Source organism: Anticarsia gemmatalis, chromosome 16, assembly GCF_050436995.1.
Source record: "Anticarsia gemmatalis isolate Benzon Research Colony breed Stoneville strain chromosome 16, ilAntGemm2 primary, whole genome shotgun sequence".
NCBI lineage: Eukaryota > Metazoa > Arthropoda > Insecta > Lepidoptera > Erebidae > Anticarsia > Anticarsia gemmatalis.
In genome coordinates, this window is record NC_134760.1 from 4,528,124 (window position 1) to 4,544,820 (window position 16,697).

At 38.9% G+C, this 16,697-nt stretch overlaps 1 protein-coding gene across 1 annotated transcript; it reads right to left on the reverse strand.

The window, feature by feature from the left end:
* Positions 1 to 7,195: 7,195 nt before the first annotated feature.
* Positions 7,196 to 15,527, reverse strand: LOC142979287 (segmentation protein Runt-like). Its single transcript, XM_076124124.1, has 3 exons — positions 14,699 to 15,527; positions 10,092 to 10,229; positions 7,196 to 8,290 (listed from the first exon to the last, which is right to left on the reverse strand). The coding sequence occupies exons 1-3, from the start codon at positions 15,144 to 15,146 to the stop codon at positions 7,644 to 7,646; spliced, it is 1,233 nt and encodes a 410-aa protein (XP_075980239.1). The 5' UTR covers positions 15,147 to 15,527; the 3' UTR covers positions 7,196 to 7,643.
* Positions 15,528 to 16,697: the final 1,170 nt, after the last annotated feature.

The window sequence follows — 16,697 nt, forward strand, 5'->3', positions numbered from 1 at the left end:
ATTTCTATGAAAGCTCTCGTTGTTTTCCACGTACAACGGATTAACCTAGTTGCATATGTATTAATACATTACTGACATATAGAATCAGTTCGGAGTAGCACATAGAAAAATAATTACATAGTAAAATATAAATGTATTTTTCAGATACAAAAACTGTATTTGTGCCGTAGGTGAAGCCGTAATGTATCCACAACGCGGCGGGCGGCGGACCGGTCGCCTTCGTACATTCCACGCAAATATCGCCTAATCCAGCCCTGGCCCCAGAGTGTAAGCCAACATTATCTCATGTTATTTTTCGATATTACCCCGTTACAGCGGCTGGGGGCGCGTAAATCAAATTTATAACCTTTTTATACAGGCATTAAAATTTTATCAGCGAGATTTCTTTCTGTATTGTCCGGCGTTGTCGCCCCTTTTGACTTTCGAGTGGGATGACGAGGGATTTCACTGTTGTGTATCAACATTCTGCGTCCATTGTCTGAAGTTTTAAAGGTTTCTAGGTCTCTCTAGGTATGAGTAATGGCGAGTATATTAATTCAACTGGACATATTCATACAATGTTCATCCGTATTTCAAACTCTACATAACTCGATGAGTTCTATTAATTCACATTCACATCATGAGGTTTTGGCCTGTATTTTCAATGAATCCCCATGTAGCCAGACCAAATAATACACCATTGTGCTTTTACCTGAAAACATGAAAACACAGGCGAGTTTTCCATTTGAATAAAAATATTCTTGCATATACCTAGATAGAATATCGTTATAAACAAAAAACATTGATCATTTCCATGAACGTAATGGTTCCTAAGTGATCATACCTGTACCGTGTGCTACATTTAGGAGGTTCCATTTAGATTTTTGCGCGCCCGAGGCTTGTGAGTGTCGGGTCTTTCCGGCTGATGGGCTGAACAATAAAAGCAATGGTGGATCTTACCGATATCGATATGTGATGTCGCTCACTAGCCAGCGGCGAGGTTTAAGCCGCGGTTCCTGCATTGCGACGCGGCGGAATTAAAACGTTTTTATTTTTACGTAACGGAACGTAGGCCCGCTTTTATCTGAAAGGTAAGCTTTAGTGGATATTGTACGTATGTGCTATTATTTTTTTATGTGTTGTTGATTACTGAAAATTCAATAAAGTATCTACCTAATTTCGTTGTCATGCCTGTCAAGTAACGCAACGACTGATCTTCAGTCAATTTTTTCCTATCTATCAAAAACCAAGCGACACGAATGACTAGTGCGAGATGTAAAATTCGTCTTTCACGTAACACTAAATTCAGCGAAACAGATCGATAAACTGTACAAACGAACTTTGAATTCTGCTAACAAACATCGCACGACATCCTTTGCAGTGTAGAGTCAATAAAAGAAAATTAAAAACGCATTACACACTGCCAGAGCTCATCGGGCTCTTCGTTAATTTACCTCCGATGTTACACACATACGTAACTTATGAATATACTACACACACATAAGCAAATACCTCATACAGTAATCACTGTTGCATTGAATACATACGCCCATTCGCTCAAACAAAATTTCAAATTCAAAATATACTCACTGACGCGAGGCCGTCTGGCCACAAGTTTTTAATACGACCAAATAGGATGGTTGTACAGTGTACGGTTAATGTATGAGGGCTGTGTGCTCCAAAAAGTAAGTCATAACCACTGTGCGAATCAAAGGTTTGTATAATGAGGTGCCTCTATACAGTGATGCATGCCCGCGACAAAATTGAATGTGTTCATATGCTTTCAAAGTAACTAGAAGGCGCAAGCTAATTTTAAATCGTTTCTTCTACTTCTTTAATCAATTTATTCATCATGTAAAGTAAATGGTGGATTTCAATTTGTTCCACGTTTGATTGTGCTTCGTATCTGTAATGTTAAAGTTTGTAAAGTACCAAATATTTTTGTAGCAGAATTAGTCTTCCTAAAAGACAAATAATAGACTTGATTTTAATTATGCCTCATAAACATGTTTCGGTTCTTATAGCATAGTTTTTGTTATAGGAATTGAATACAGCATGAAATAAATAAGTTTCGCCCGGCTCCGCTGTAGAGTGTACATTTTTCATTATTTCCTGCCGAATATGGAAATGCATAAAGAATTTTCCGTTACATATGTAAGTAAATACGCTATATTATGAACCGGCATGATTCTGATAAATCCATATTCAAATGAATATTGGTTCTGATAAAACAAAAAGTGAAATCGGAAAAGTATAAAGGCATTCCTGGACAATGTTCGCAATACTTTGTTGTAATTATTATTTTATATTCAATATGCTCTATCACCATTAGGTTAATAGGCATAGGTTGTAATTTATGATCTGCATAGTTAAAAAAATAATCATGTTGGAGAAACTTAACTCCAGATTTAATAAGGAAGAAATAAATCTTTTTATGGAATAATTCTCAAAAAGTACTTTAGCGAAGACATGACACTTTTATACTACATAATATATTAATTCCTCTATTATTCTTTGACATAAGGTATGAGGTATTCAAATCCTAAGAGAATCTAGATAAAACTGTCGGAACAAAAGCTGCGGATTCAGCTTATAGAACCAAACGAGCACTTCAGCAGATTAATAGATTACCTATTCTTTTTATCATAACTTTGGCAACTTGTTAGTGATGATTTTCATCATTACTCATAGTTATGCCTGTTCCAACTTTTGCTGGTTTACTGGTGACAGAAAAATCGGACCATTCGGACCACGCAGGCTGTGGTGATAGGGTTTGATCCAAATTCATCTCTTATTAGTTTATTACATGCAGCTTACATCTACTCTGATCATTTATTTAACACATTAAAAGTTTGATTAAAACTAAGATTAAACCTTCAAACTTCAACGAGGTTGATAATTATTTACGTTTTTTTTACTTTCAGATAAAACTCTTCTACTACATTAAATACACTAGTCCCAAAAATTAAGGGATATAAAAAAAGAATCCAAATTTTTGGGTGATTTTCAACAAGCTGTAACTCCGAGGAAAATGGTCGTACAGAAAAAATAAAAAAAACAAATTGTAGCTTCAAGTGTCTAATTTTTAGATATGACCATGAAATTTTTTTGTCATGGCCAGGTCTGGAGAAATCCAACGAAAACTACCAAAAAAAAATTTTTCAAAATTTTTTCCCTCCTAAAAAAAGGTCCACGGGCTTCAAAAATTTTTTTTTGATTCTTTCGTTCTAAATTTCTTTTAGAAAATTTAATCCGCTTTAATTTGCCGTATTCAAAAAGCCTGTACGACGATTTGCCACGGAGTTATCGTCAATCAAAGCAAAAAAGTTATTTTTGACTTTGATATTCAATAACTCCGGAAATAATGATCGTACAGGAAATCAAAGGAGGGTTTTGAAAACTGCACAATATTCTCTATAAGAAAATGTAAACATCTTCTAAGAAAAATTTTTTTTTTAAATTGAAACCTCGGACTGAAAAAAAGACAAAAATTCGCGAAATTAAGGATATTTGGATAACTTGGTATAACTTTGGATAAAATCGATGAACGAAGAATATAATCGGTAATTTTTCAACCTCAAAGTGTCCCCTAATATCCCTCAAAAATTCAAAGCGCTGCGATTTTTTTTTCATTGTGCCCCGAAGCTTCAAATTCTTAGTTGTTGCAAAAATCACCATTGTGAGCAATTTTGTGATTTTTATTCATTTTTTTAATAAACATTTTTTTTTTCTCTCTAAAATCTTTATTTTTTCGATTAAAAATCAAATCGCGTGCCTATGCTCACTCCACGACATCGTCGAGCCCGATTGGCTTATGCGCATGACCATCACGATTGGGGTCGTAGACAGTGGACCAGTGTCTTATGGACTGACGAATCTCGATTTTGACTTCATGGCAGCGATAGACGATCTCTCGTTTTGCGATTTGCTTTTTAATCGAAAAAATAAAGATTTTAGAGAGAAAAAAAAATGTTTATTAAAAAAATGAATAAAAACCACAAAATTGCTCACAATGGTGATTTTTGCAACAACTAAGAATTTGAAGCTTCGGGGCACAATGAAAAAAAAATTGCAGCGCTTTGAATTTTTGAGGGATATTAGGGGACACTTTGAGGTTGAAAAATTACCGATTATATTCTTCGTTCATCGATTTTATCCAAAGTTATACCAAGTTATCCAAATATCCTTAATTTCGCGAATTTTTGTCTTTTTTTCAGTCCGAGGTTTCAATTTAAAAAAAAATTTTTTCTTAGAAGATGTTTACATTTTCTTATAGAGAATATTGTGCAGTTTTCAAAACCCTCCTTTGATTTCCTGTACGATCATTATTTCCGGAGTTATTGAATATCAAAGTCAAAAATAACTTTTTTGCTTTGATTGACGATAACTCCGTGGCAAATCGTCGTACAGGCTTTTTGAATACGGCAAATTAAAGAGGATTAAATTTTCTAAAAGAAATTTAGAACGAAAGAATCAAAAAAAAAATTTTGAAGCCCGTGGACCTTTTTTTAGGAGGGAAAAAATTTTGAAAAATTTTTTTTTGGTAGTTTTCGTTGGATTTCTCCAGACCTGGCCATGACAAAAAATTTTCATGGTCATATCTAAAAATTAGACACTTGAAGCTACAATTTGTTTTTTTTATCTTTTCTGTACGACCATTTTCCTCGGAGTTACAGCTTGTTGAAAATCACCCAAAAATTTGGATTCTTTTTTTATATCCCTTAATTTTTGGGACTAGTTTAGAAAGGCGGAGGTGAAAAGTTTTTAAGCCGTTTAAGTCATATCGACGCTTCCAGTATCCAGGTGTTGTTTGAGGAGTGGTGTGACCGCGGCGGGGAGAGGGGGGACTGCAATCAGCTAACCGGATCAGCTTGGGCGCAAACACAATTGATAGCACCCACTACGCACCTCCGTGCTAATGACCGCTCACTTAGATTACTGTATTTATTTTTGACGGCTGTTTCTCTAGATTGAATGGACTGATGCTTCTTTTTTGTTTGATCCTGCAACTAAGGTATTGAAAAGAAAGAATGTGGTGTGTAATCGGTGAAAGATTGCAAGGTTATAAAACATTGCATACCTGAAAGGTCTTCAAAAGTAGTTCTTGGAGGAATGAAAAGTCCTCAACCCTGAACTGCGAGGTAAGCTGAAAATTCAAACTCAGCGCCTTCTTATTTCGGAAGGTATTAGTTCCCAGCTATAAAAAATTAAGACTAGTCTTTGGATGAGACGCATGGTTAAGAAACTAGGTAAACTGTAAACAATTTGAAGAATGACGTAAAGATTTGGTTTTCTACATGTTATGTAAGAAGTACAAATTACATTAAAGACTGGTCAATTGAGACACTGAACCTCGTAATACAAAATAATAGCATCTTCGCAAACACAATAATTAAAATTAAACAAAAACTGAGTTAGTAGGCCGCCACTTACTTAGTGGAACTATTTATCCCAATTAACTCAATTGACCACTAATAGTCCAAGACAATGTTAATATCACACGCCGCTTGCAAAACAACTGTCAGCAATTTGCCTTCATGGTGACTGATTATAGTTAGTAGTCACAGATTTTGATAAACAAACCAATAGACATTTTACTCCTTCAAACTGTGAAACTTCACTAGTTTGTCTACGACGTTCCTTATAGGTAGTATACGGTGTGAGATGTTCTCATTATATTATTATGTGGCCCGCTCCGCTATGTCCTTGTTACGAATACGTGCTTTTGGAAAGATTTATTTGGGCTCTATATTTTTATTATATTATCATATTATAATTACTATAAGTAAGGAATAAGTTTTGAGTTTTTGACAGATGGTAGCAAGACTAATAGATAACGCGTAGGTACCTGCCTAATTATCTACTGGTAAAAAAAGTATTAATTTTATCTCGCACTATAATTATTAGTACAGTGAAATAAAAATCTCAACGTTTCTTCTCACGGTTTTTTAGCCAACTGATCATTCGTTGACAGCATAAAACTTTGGTCTGATAGCGGGAGAATTTCAGTACAAGTCGTATATTAGATGTCACATTCATCTCTATAGAAATACCGTTATAAAGTGTTGAATAGATCCGTCTATATATTAGAGCAACAAGTGCTCTATTTCAATACTACTAACAGATACAACTGCATGATATACTAGCGCTTTAAATATCCATCTAGCGAGTGAAATATTTTCGTATACAATAAATATGGGCGTTCAATATTGCCTGCCAATCATACCATCTGATGACGAAAACATACGCACAATGTTATTACATAACATGAAGTGGTTTAATATTTATAGGTAAAATGCGGCTACACTTTGTGTAAAGGTAAAAGGATGGTCATTTACTCTACATTACTTCGGCGACGGGAGTTTATGCTTCAATGTTCACAATAACACATCATCTGTACTACGCTATAGATACTCAGTTTTTTTGCGAAGTACATAGGAAACAAGTTTATATTCGAACAGGGCGAGCCCTCTTATTCTTTGAAATTTTAGACTGTACCAATATATCATGATGTTCGTATGTAATAACACCATTACAGTAGCTTCAAGTGCCATAATATTTACCAAATCTAGTAAGTAAAAGTCCGAGATGTTCTGTGTTTTTTGAGTTCGGTCTTTTAAACGTACATTTGGCAAATCTTGTGAATTGCAATAAAGACTTGGTAAATATGACGTAAACAGGAATTGAACGAGAACATTTTCCTCTTTTTATATTAATGTAAAAAAATCGAATATTACTGCAAGTACTGTGTTGTTTTGTATGCAATTGTATATAAGAAGACACGGTTATCAAAACAATAACATGTGCATAGCACGTTGCGTCGGTCTGTGATGTGCCGCTTCCATAAAAATATTGTGAAGGTTAATCAAATCACTTCTAATCGGTTTTATGGATGTTTTAGTTTTAAGTATTATGAGCCGTACTGTTCCATTGCTATCCGTTTTTCGTGGTCTTGATAAAAAATGGTCTTCTTTGTTTAAGAAGTCTATTAATGTCTTTACAGAAAATTGTAGAACTGTGTACTGTGTATTTTATAATTTGGTTTTTAATTAAGTGTCAAATGTTGTGTGTAAATAAGGTCTGTCTTGCTAATCTGACTTGTCGTTGGAATAGATAAAATAAATGTCACCTTGTCTGCGGTGAAAGAAATTAATTGTAACGAGGGAAGGCTAATTGTAGAACAAGTGTAATAAAAATACTTTGTTAATTTCTCAGATTTTCTTTTATCTCGATATCTCTAGATACATATATACATTTCGATTATACATTGCCAACTGGCAAACATTAATTGTACATATCGTTCGTTTAATAAATACCCTTTTACACTATTTACAATTATACATTTGTCTTTCTTAACTAAAAGTAATCAGTCGTTTCTCGAAGAATATTAAAATTTTACATTTACAGATAAATTTACAATTACATGACGAAATAATTATTTAGATAAGCTTGAACACATCTGCAATAAAAGTAACGAATAATCTATCAACATTTAATTTTACTTGGCTAGTCTAATTTCTAATCTAAATATATCTAACAATAAATATCTGATTTAAATCAAATGCTTTGTTTTATATCTATATTATGTACAAGCTCATTGGTTTATCACATTTCAACAGATCCGTCGGCACGGATGCCTAACTACGTACACTAGCACTTAAATGTCAATATGGCCGCCACACTGATTTATGCGTTGATATCGCACCGTTTGAGATTTTGGTTGACGTGGGACTAGATGAGAGCACTCTGGTGGTGCGCTGCGAGGGCGCTTTTAGTTCATTGCGGATCCTTGGCCTGTCCGCGACTGTGGAGTCTGCGGCTTGGACCCTTTTCATCTCTTGCAGTTCTACGTTCGCAGGCCGTGTCGGGTGGAATGCTGATTTCACTACTTCAATTGGTTCTTCATCAGACTCATCGGAGATCGTTGCATCATGTATTGAGTTAACTTCAGACTTGGAATCAGCTTTTGATCTATCAGGACTAGCGTTAAGCAAGCTCCTCGGGCTACCACTCTGCCGGCTGCTTGTTGGAGATAGCCTTGCGCTTGAGGTGTCGATTGACATATTGCTTTGAAGGTGTCTAATGGCATCGTATGGGTTTACTCCATTCTTTAAAGATAGTTCTGGTGGGAGCGTTTTTAATGCAAGGTCTGCTGGGTGCGGCGGGAACGGCAGGAGACCGTTTGGTGGTAAAAATGCTCCTGGAGGTGGGATGAGTCCACCAGGTGGAAGATTCGTTATCGCTGGAGGGAACGGGAACAGATCTGCTCCTGGCAACGTGACGGGAGGTGTTGTGATAGGGCCTGCGCCACCTGGTAACAAAAAAGATAGATTGTTAATTTCATCACATTTCATTATGTTGGAATGTATAATTTTGTTTATTACTTATAAATGTATATTGCTTATAATCGTTGCTTCTGTTGATCATATCATCCTAAACTTTGCCAAACTATATCACTCTATCGACTATAGCAAAATAAAAATTTACGAGATTTAAAGATTAATGCTGTTCTGTGATATGTCGAAGTAAAAACTATTTGAGTTCAGCTACCGAAGGCTGATTTGCTAACATGACGTAATATGAGAGACGAGCCCCCGGGGAAGGCCCGCGGCGCACGGGCACTCCGTCTATTCCCCGAACAACGGGGGTGCATAATCGTACTAAGGATAATGTACAATCTGTAGGCGTTTAAAGGCGGCATCACCGAAAGGGATGTTTTTTTTACTACGATATCGGGAGGGTGAGGGTGCAATATTTATTTATCCGAACACGACGTAGTTCTTTGCGAGGCGGACACGACATTCCGGCGTAATTCTGCACGATACGAGAGGTTCTGTGACACCGCGTATGTGTCGGCGCATTATTGATGCAGGGCACGTGTGTAGGTGCTGCAACAGACACGTGTGCGCTCCACAAAGCGAGAGCATCGCGATAAGGAAGCACACCTCTATCTCCGCACGCGGCGGACAAAGAGAGCTCCAAATGTGAAATTTTCATTAGCAGCTGTGTTCAAAAAGTTCTTCCTGGGAAGCTTTGATTCTCGATAGCGTGTAAGAGAAGCTCGCGTATAAAAAGGACACGATGGAGGCGCAGATTGGGCCACAAAGAGCTCGGAGGTGGTGCTACGTTCGTTTCTCTTTTGCACTTTTTCTGTTTGCAGCAGTGGCAGTGCGCAGACCACTTTAAAAGGCAACGAGGGTGGGAGGGGACGTAACTAGGGGGTAATTTGGCGAGGAGGGGGCCAATATCGGCGTCGCGCCTGATTGAGGTGATTCCCGATCGTTGAATTTGATTCTGTTTGGTCCCGGCCGTTATTTTTAATTAGCATTTATTGGGTTAACCTGGTTTTGGTCCTCAGCATAGAAAAGAATCCGCATAGACAGTATGAGAATAAGCGGATCTAACTTTTAATTTTTCTATTAGCCTACAAAGCTTTGATCGATAGCGCGCCAGGCAAGTTCATAAAATGCAGAACCTTTTGCTCTTTATTTCCGTGATATCGTGATGAAAAAAGCGCAAATCAATTACACATTTTCAAAGTACGTCTCATGTCTGTGAACGAGTACGTACGTAGGTTTAATAAAAGTCTGTAGGTGTTTGAGTACATCGCTCCTCGCGTTTCAGCGTCGGAAACAAAAAGTGGCTGGTGGCGCGGTCGCCTACATTGGAATAAAATTGACTCCACACTCTCTCGAACGTGAAGGCAGAGCTTTTTTGTACGTTTAGTGAGCACCCCCCACTTGCCCCCGTGCACCGTGGAGCGGACTTCAGCGGGTGGTTTTGCTTCGGTCGGTCCGGTGTTGTTTTGCAGAGTTCAAGAGTCGCTTCTTTTATTTGAGCCGCTTTTGCGTTGTACGGCCTTGAGGGGCGGTACTGTTGCGAGCAACATGTTTTTGAGTGCTGTTTGCTAAATCGGGAATTTTTAATTTAACAAATACCGTTATTGAACGCCGACTGGAAGTTAAAGAGGATAGAGTTTGTAATGCAAATCTATGTTCAACAGAAGCGCATAGTTCAAAGTCTAATAACAAAAGAGTAAACGCGTGTGAATTCTATACCGTCATTCTAACCCTAGTATGAGAATATCGTTGAAAGTTGAAAGTGTTTATTACCTTTAACAAGTGCAGCGGTTTGGTTCATTTGTGGTGGCCTGAAGTAGTCAGCCCAGGCGTAGTTGAGGTATGCCGCATCCAGCCAACCGGGGTTCAACAAGAAAGGACTGAACGCGCCGGGGTGACCGTAACCATAATCTATAACAAAAAGAGAACATGTTGTAGAATACTGTCAACGAAAAATTAACATAAAATGATAATAAGTTACATAGTCATGAATAGTATATTGATAAAATATTGTAGCAAGTTCTGTATCACGTATTAGACCTAAATCAATATTAGATATAATCATGTCTAGACAAATCACTAAGCAGGGTGGGACTTGTCCGCACAGTATAATTCGTAAGTCAAAGTAGAGACATACGCAATGGGTTATTAAGTAGATATAGACGTGGCGGGGTCACTAACGTCTTGAGCCACGTCCGCAAGCACTAAAGTCACAAAGGGTGGCCGTAAAGGCGGCGACACACGGCCCGCGCACTGTTTACCACCCGACGACTATAACAAGGGTCTGTATACAATACGAGCTGGTTTACTACTGCAGTTAGACGGCTCCTCTGTACCATACGATTTTACGACCCTCCAACGTCACGTTGCCTTTCGCCTTTCATAGCGATTTTTTATTTGTTTAATCGATACTGAAGACATCGTCTGCAACTATTTTCGGCTTTTTACTACATTTTTAATCCAATAGAGACAACCCAATTGATGAGATCAGGTGTAACGTTTTTATTACGGGATTAAACTGTTTACGAGCACTTCGTCTACTTTGTTTTGAACTTTGTATACGCGGTACTTCTTACACTCTTTATTGGAAGTTTGTTGTTGCGAGTTTCGTTTGAGTATCCTCCTAATTTTATCGTTAGCTAAACATTGCACGTGATGGGGCGCAGTCTTTTGTTTTTCACATAGATGACGTCGTTTATCGCGCACTAAAATTGTTTACGAAACAATTAGTTTATTTACGTGAAGCGTACCCCTTTCGAGAGATTAGCGAGTGTTTCGTGAGAGCGTTTCCCAGATCGCGGGTATTTTAAATTAAGAACTTGATGGATGGCCCGTCGCGCTGTCACGCGGCAATCCGGAGCGAACCGAGGAGCTCCGACATCATGGAACAATAATAAGTTAAATGTGGAACTCGGAAACGGGCCGCTCCATTTGTTAATGCCAGTATTCAATTAAATTCAGTTCCCCGACCCTTTGCATATGCGGGGCTCTGAATATTAACGCGGCAAAGAGAGCATTTCTAATGTTGAGAAGTGCTATATGATTACTGAGTGCTCGAATTAATATTAATCTGGGTAAGTGGGAACGTTAACCCGCGCGGTAATTTGTTGGGAATGCATTTAAAACTAATTACACTAAACATTGGCATTTGTAATGAGAAGAAATGCCGTGAATCTGAACTAGAAGTATTAAAGATGTGAACGTGTTGTTTTACAATAGAAGTAGCCGAACGTGAATTCCTACCGAAAATACTGCACCGGTACAGTGGGAAAGTTTGTGTGTAAATCTATAAAGTTATTTCTGCGTCCGTTAATCACCGCGGCCTAAAAGTGTACAATAGTAAGAAGAATGTGGCTCGGATCGTATCAAACGTGCTCGTGGCCAAATTTGTACCGCTTCGGACATTAAACCGATGATACGAAGCATAAGTGTCAAAATGGGCATTAAATATCTCGGACGAGATGAGATGCGAGCCTTGTCACTCGTAAATTACTGTTAAGGAGTCGTCCTCTTAAATAAATGGAATCAGAGTTATGGCTCATAATTTGGACGGGGTGGAGACGATGTTCCCCAACTAACACCGCATGTATAATGTCTTCGCTTAATTGTCTGCTTTATTGTTGATTTACTGCCGTCTATATAAAACTTGTGTGTAGAAATAGTCTTACGAATATATAGAAAGAGTTGACAAGTTGTAAAAATAATATTTACAGACACGCGAGTGTTGGACTGAGTTATTTGTCTCGTCTAATCATATTTTTGAGGATTTCTGTCGTGGTTAATTGCGTAGTTAAGTTATATAGCACTTTCATACGGCCACTTCGCAAGTAGTTTCAATAACTTTAAAGCCCAAATTTTCCATAAGTATCTTAATATCTTGGCAAAGTCCTTGGGCCTCGGTTATGAGGGTCGCTGGCTGTGGATGTGCGGTATTTCAGCAGCTAGCAGAGACATAAAATCCATATTTTAGAGGCACCGGCGTCGGGGTGCAGGCGGGGAGATCAAACGGGAGTTTACGACGCGGACGGAGATTGTTTACATCTGTTACGCGGTACCACCGTCCAACTTGGTAACCGCTGCACACCAAGTGCTGGCTATAAGCTAAGCCGTTCTACTAATATTCTAGAACGTTCTTATTATTAAAAACGTATGGGAGAATACGCTCAGGTCGACGAATGAATGGAAACCGGAATTAGAATTGGGGAACCGCGTCAACAATAAAAATGTTTGCACATTTAGACATGTGCGATTTAATTATCCGAGCAGATGTATGTTTTGACGAATTGAGTGATTCGTTGTTAAGCTTTGTTAATCGTTTAGTAGAGATTGAAATTATGAAACCGTTTTGATGTGAATTTACGTTGAAAAGTTACCAGCGAATTATTTTATCGTCGATAAACGGCGAACTAAGAATAAACTAGAGATGGAGCACGTCAAAAACGATTTATGTACTTTCATAATGTGTCTAAATGTAAGCTTGTTTTACTCTACTACGTGATAATTAGAGCGGGGTAACGGCCATTAAGACAGCTTCATTGATCGCTTTATTAACTTGCCTTTGAAGTTTATGAGCCAAGGATGTTAGTTTTTCCACATACTGCCTTTTTATTATTGGTTGAAGTTTGGGCGCGACTGTTTGTTTATACAGTCGTCTCGGTACGTTCTAAAATAGATTTGTGGTGTCAAAACATTATGATTTCAGTTTAATTTGTTCGTTGCTTTGTCTCTACGTCAGTTAAACGTTTCGTTTTAATTTAGCGGATTTGAAAGCCGGAGTAATACCAGCGTCATTTTGGTTACGATTTTGTCCGTCATCAGATAACTTAATTTGTGGAATAATCTCAATGTTTTGGAAAAGTTTACCCATGCTCTTGACAAGATATTTTTTTATTCTTGGAGTTGCGAAACAATTAATAATGGCAATCTAAATGAAAGAATCAAAACAGCGATTAGCATAAAAGTAATCACAATAATGTACGGACAATTCAATCTTAAGCCAGTACATTTGTCAATGCAACCAAATAAATTTATTTGTTCACCGACCTTCAAAACCGCGTAAATTCAGCAATCAGAAAGACGTAAGTATAAAACCGTGTTCGTTGTAAACACCAATAACCATTTATAAGCTTCTGTCAAAACATGACGATCACTTAACGTTAACTCCTTGTTCAAAATGCTCTCGTAAAAGCAGACAATCGGTTTTATTTTCGGAAGAAGCAGTGTTAGCTGTAATTCTTCGAGTAGTGAGGAGATTAAACTGAGTAGGCAATTAATGTCTCTGTGATTGAGTGTTGCACACGCTCGGGAACAATCACACACATGCTAAATACGTTGGACAGATTTTTAGCGTGCGATCTAAAAAATCTAATAGTATCTAGGTAGGTATATAGAAATTGCATGCAAGTCTCTCTGTTATATTTTAAGTAATGCATATTTTTGTCGATTTAGTCTAAATAATGCCCTAGAAATGTCCGGGTTTTAAGTTTTAAAAACTTATCACATTCAAATTTTAGAATACTATCAGCCACTCCGCAAGAACGTGATACAATTTGTATCATTAAATTCAATTATTGTATTCTCATGGGTCTAAAATGAATTGTTTCGGATTGCCCGTCCCAATGCATATCGGCTCTACGACAAACCGCAGTGAAAGCGGCCGGATTCACGCTCGAAAGCTAGTTATGTATAAAAATCTCGGTATTTTATAAACGTTTATTGAATGCTGATGTCGCGCAAGTGTTAAAAAATATTAGATTTTAAATGGATCAGAAATAAAACTGGTTTGAATGTGGTTGGATGTTGCGGCGCCGCAAAATCGACCTCGCTTCTGTGGACTGGCGACGGGCCAACGACGAGCCGCGCACGCGCACCTTACTAATGTATCGTACGAATTTCATACTTTTATTGTTTCAAAGTTTATTGTTTCAGTGATATCTGCCATACGGACATGTGACAATAAATGTCACGCCTTTATGTCAAGGAAGACAACTATGTAGGTCATTATGACGGTTATTTTTGCGAGTAAATTTAGCGATTGGAGATTATTGCTATAGTTTTTAACATTATTATAAGCAGAATTAACGATTTTTAGGGAATGAAATTTGAAAATATAACTGATTATTTGACATTTTCATGTATATAAACGATTTAAATGTAGAAAATAATTTTACTTTAAACAAATCTAATTACAACAATTTTTTTTTGACGACTAACACAAAATTATCATAATATTTTTTTAAATATGCCAATTTCAATGAAAAAGGAGCAACTAATAAGTAAAAAGCAAATGTATGGTAATTCTACATATTTTAAAAGTAATAGAAACTTAATAAACCCAAAACAAAAAGTTTGAAAAAAGTTTGTTGGAAGTGGAAACTTACTTTGTTTAGTTCTAGGTTCTCGGGGGCCGTCGACGGTGACTTTGATCGCTTTGGTGTAAGTAGCCACTTGGCTTGGGAACGTGCTGATGGTGATGGTGAGTGAGAAAGACTTCCCGCGACCGCTGCGTCCCACGAATCTCAGATCGTTGAATTTCGCGACCTGGTTCTTCATGACCGCGGTACAATTCCTCAATTCTGCCATTGCGTTCTCATCATTTCCAGCCTTGATGGTGACCAAAGTACCATCTTGCACGTCGTCCAAGGCAACTACTTTGAAAGCCACCGGCAGCGACTTGTTGGACCTCCAGTGTCCCGGGAGCGCCGAGCACAGCACCGCCGGGGAGCCAGTCTGCACCAGCTCACCGTGACTCTGCCGGTAGTACTCGTGGATGTGTGAATAGACGTCCGCCATGCTGGGGGCCGGAGGGCTCGCGTGCGGGAGGTGCATCGACTTCAGTCTACCCTCAACGAACACCGTACCGACTGTCGACACGCCACTGAAGTCCTATGTCACGCCACTGTAGTCTCTAAACACTTGGGTAAAAGTTTCAGAACACGCGATCGTATTACAAACTCGCGGCGAGTGGGTTCGCGTGCGCGGAGCGCTCACAAAGTTGTTCAAAGTACGGGCGCGAGACTCCGTGTGAGCCGCGACTAGCGTCTACACCACTTGTTGGGCGCGGACGGCAAGACGCCGGGCGGGGGACTCGGAAAAATAAACGGGCGGCCGTGTGACTCGACACCGCAAGCCGAAGACTCACGACGCGCTCCGAAGTCGTGGCGAAGAGACGCGTGCTCACGAGAACTCGGTTTCGACTGATGACTGTGATACGACGCGACTTTTTCCGATGGTCAATATTTTGCGTTCGCGCGGTCGCCGCCCCCACCCGGGTGGCGGCCCCTACGTCTCGTAAAAAGCGGGAAGGAGACGAAGGGTGCGGGTGATGCGGTGTCGCGGCGGGAACGAGCGGGACGGCCGCGGTCGGTCTCTGCGTTTTTATAAAAATGCTCGCTGGAGTGGGACGCCGCGGCACACCGCCGCCTAGTGGGAGAGGGATGGGTGGATTTTTTTGAATCACCGCGGTGACGTATCGCGAGGCGGCGGTAATTAGGCCGCGGGGCGGCGGGAAACCGCGGCCGGCGCGAAAACCTATCAACGAGCTCATGAAAAATTATGATTTTCATGTTTGGAGTCGGCGTCGCGCTCGCGGGGTGGCACTTCATTTTCATTGAAGCACGCGAGGAATTTCGATGACAGGGGTTTTGACTGACACTTTTAATCAGGGGAGATTTTTGATGTACTATTTTTGGGAACTCAATTTGCAATTATGAAAAAATATTTTCGGAAAGATATAAAATTTTCGGGTTTTTTAAATCTTAATCATTCAGAAGTTTATGTTTTTACACCAGCAAATAATCAATTAAGGTGATCATCCGAATCTTACAACCTATTTTCGCATTATAAAAACCGAATAAGTCCATATTATAGTTTTTTGATAATTCAATGTTAAACAAGAATTAAAGCAGAAGTCGAAAAATTCGCGTGCACAAAGAGTTGATACGGGCCGCGTCCGCGTGCGGTTAGCCGCCGTGTTGCGGTGTGAGCAAGACAGGACAGGGCGCGAGAGAGACAGCTTGATATGGGGGCGGGGCCGCGGGCGGGCCGGGAAACTTGTGTGGAAGTTTGGTGAGTTTCCCGCGCTTTCCGCGTAACGACGCGCGACTCTACACACGATCCCGTACGACTTACGAGCTTTATTTGACTTGAAAATAAAATATTACAAACGAATTTGGTTTCTTATTTGTAATCGTATACAATAGAACACAACTTTCATCAACAGTATTATCTTCCATGTAATTTTAAAAGTTATAAGGTGAATAGTGACGAAGTTTCACTATAGTCATTGCGTGAATAGTGTATTATTATGTAAAAAACATCAGATGTTGGGAGAATTTTGTGTGTAGAGTTTGTTACCAAGTAATAACTGCTTAGTATTTG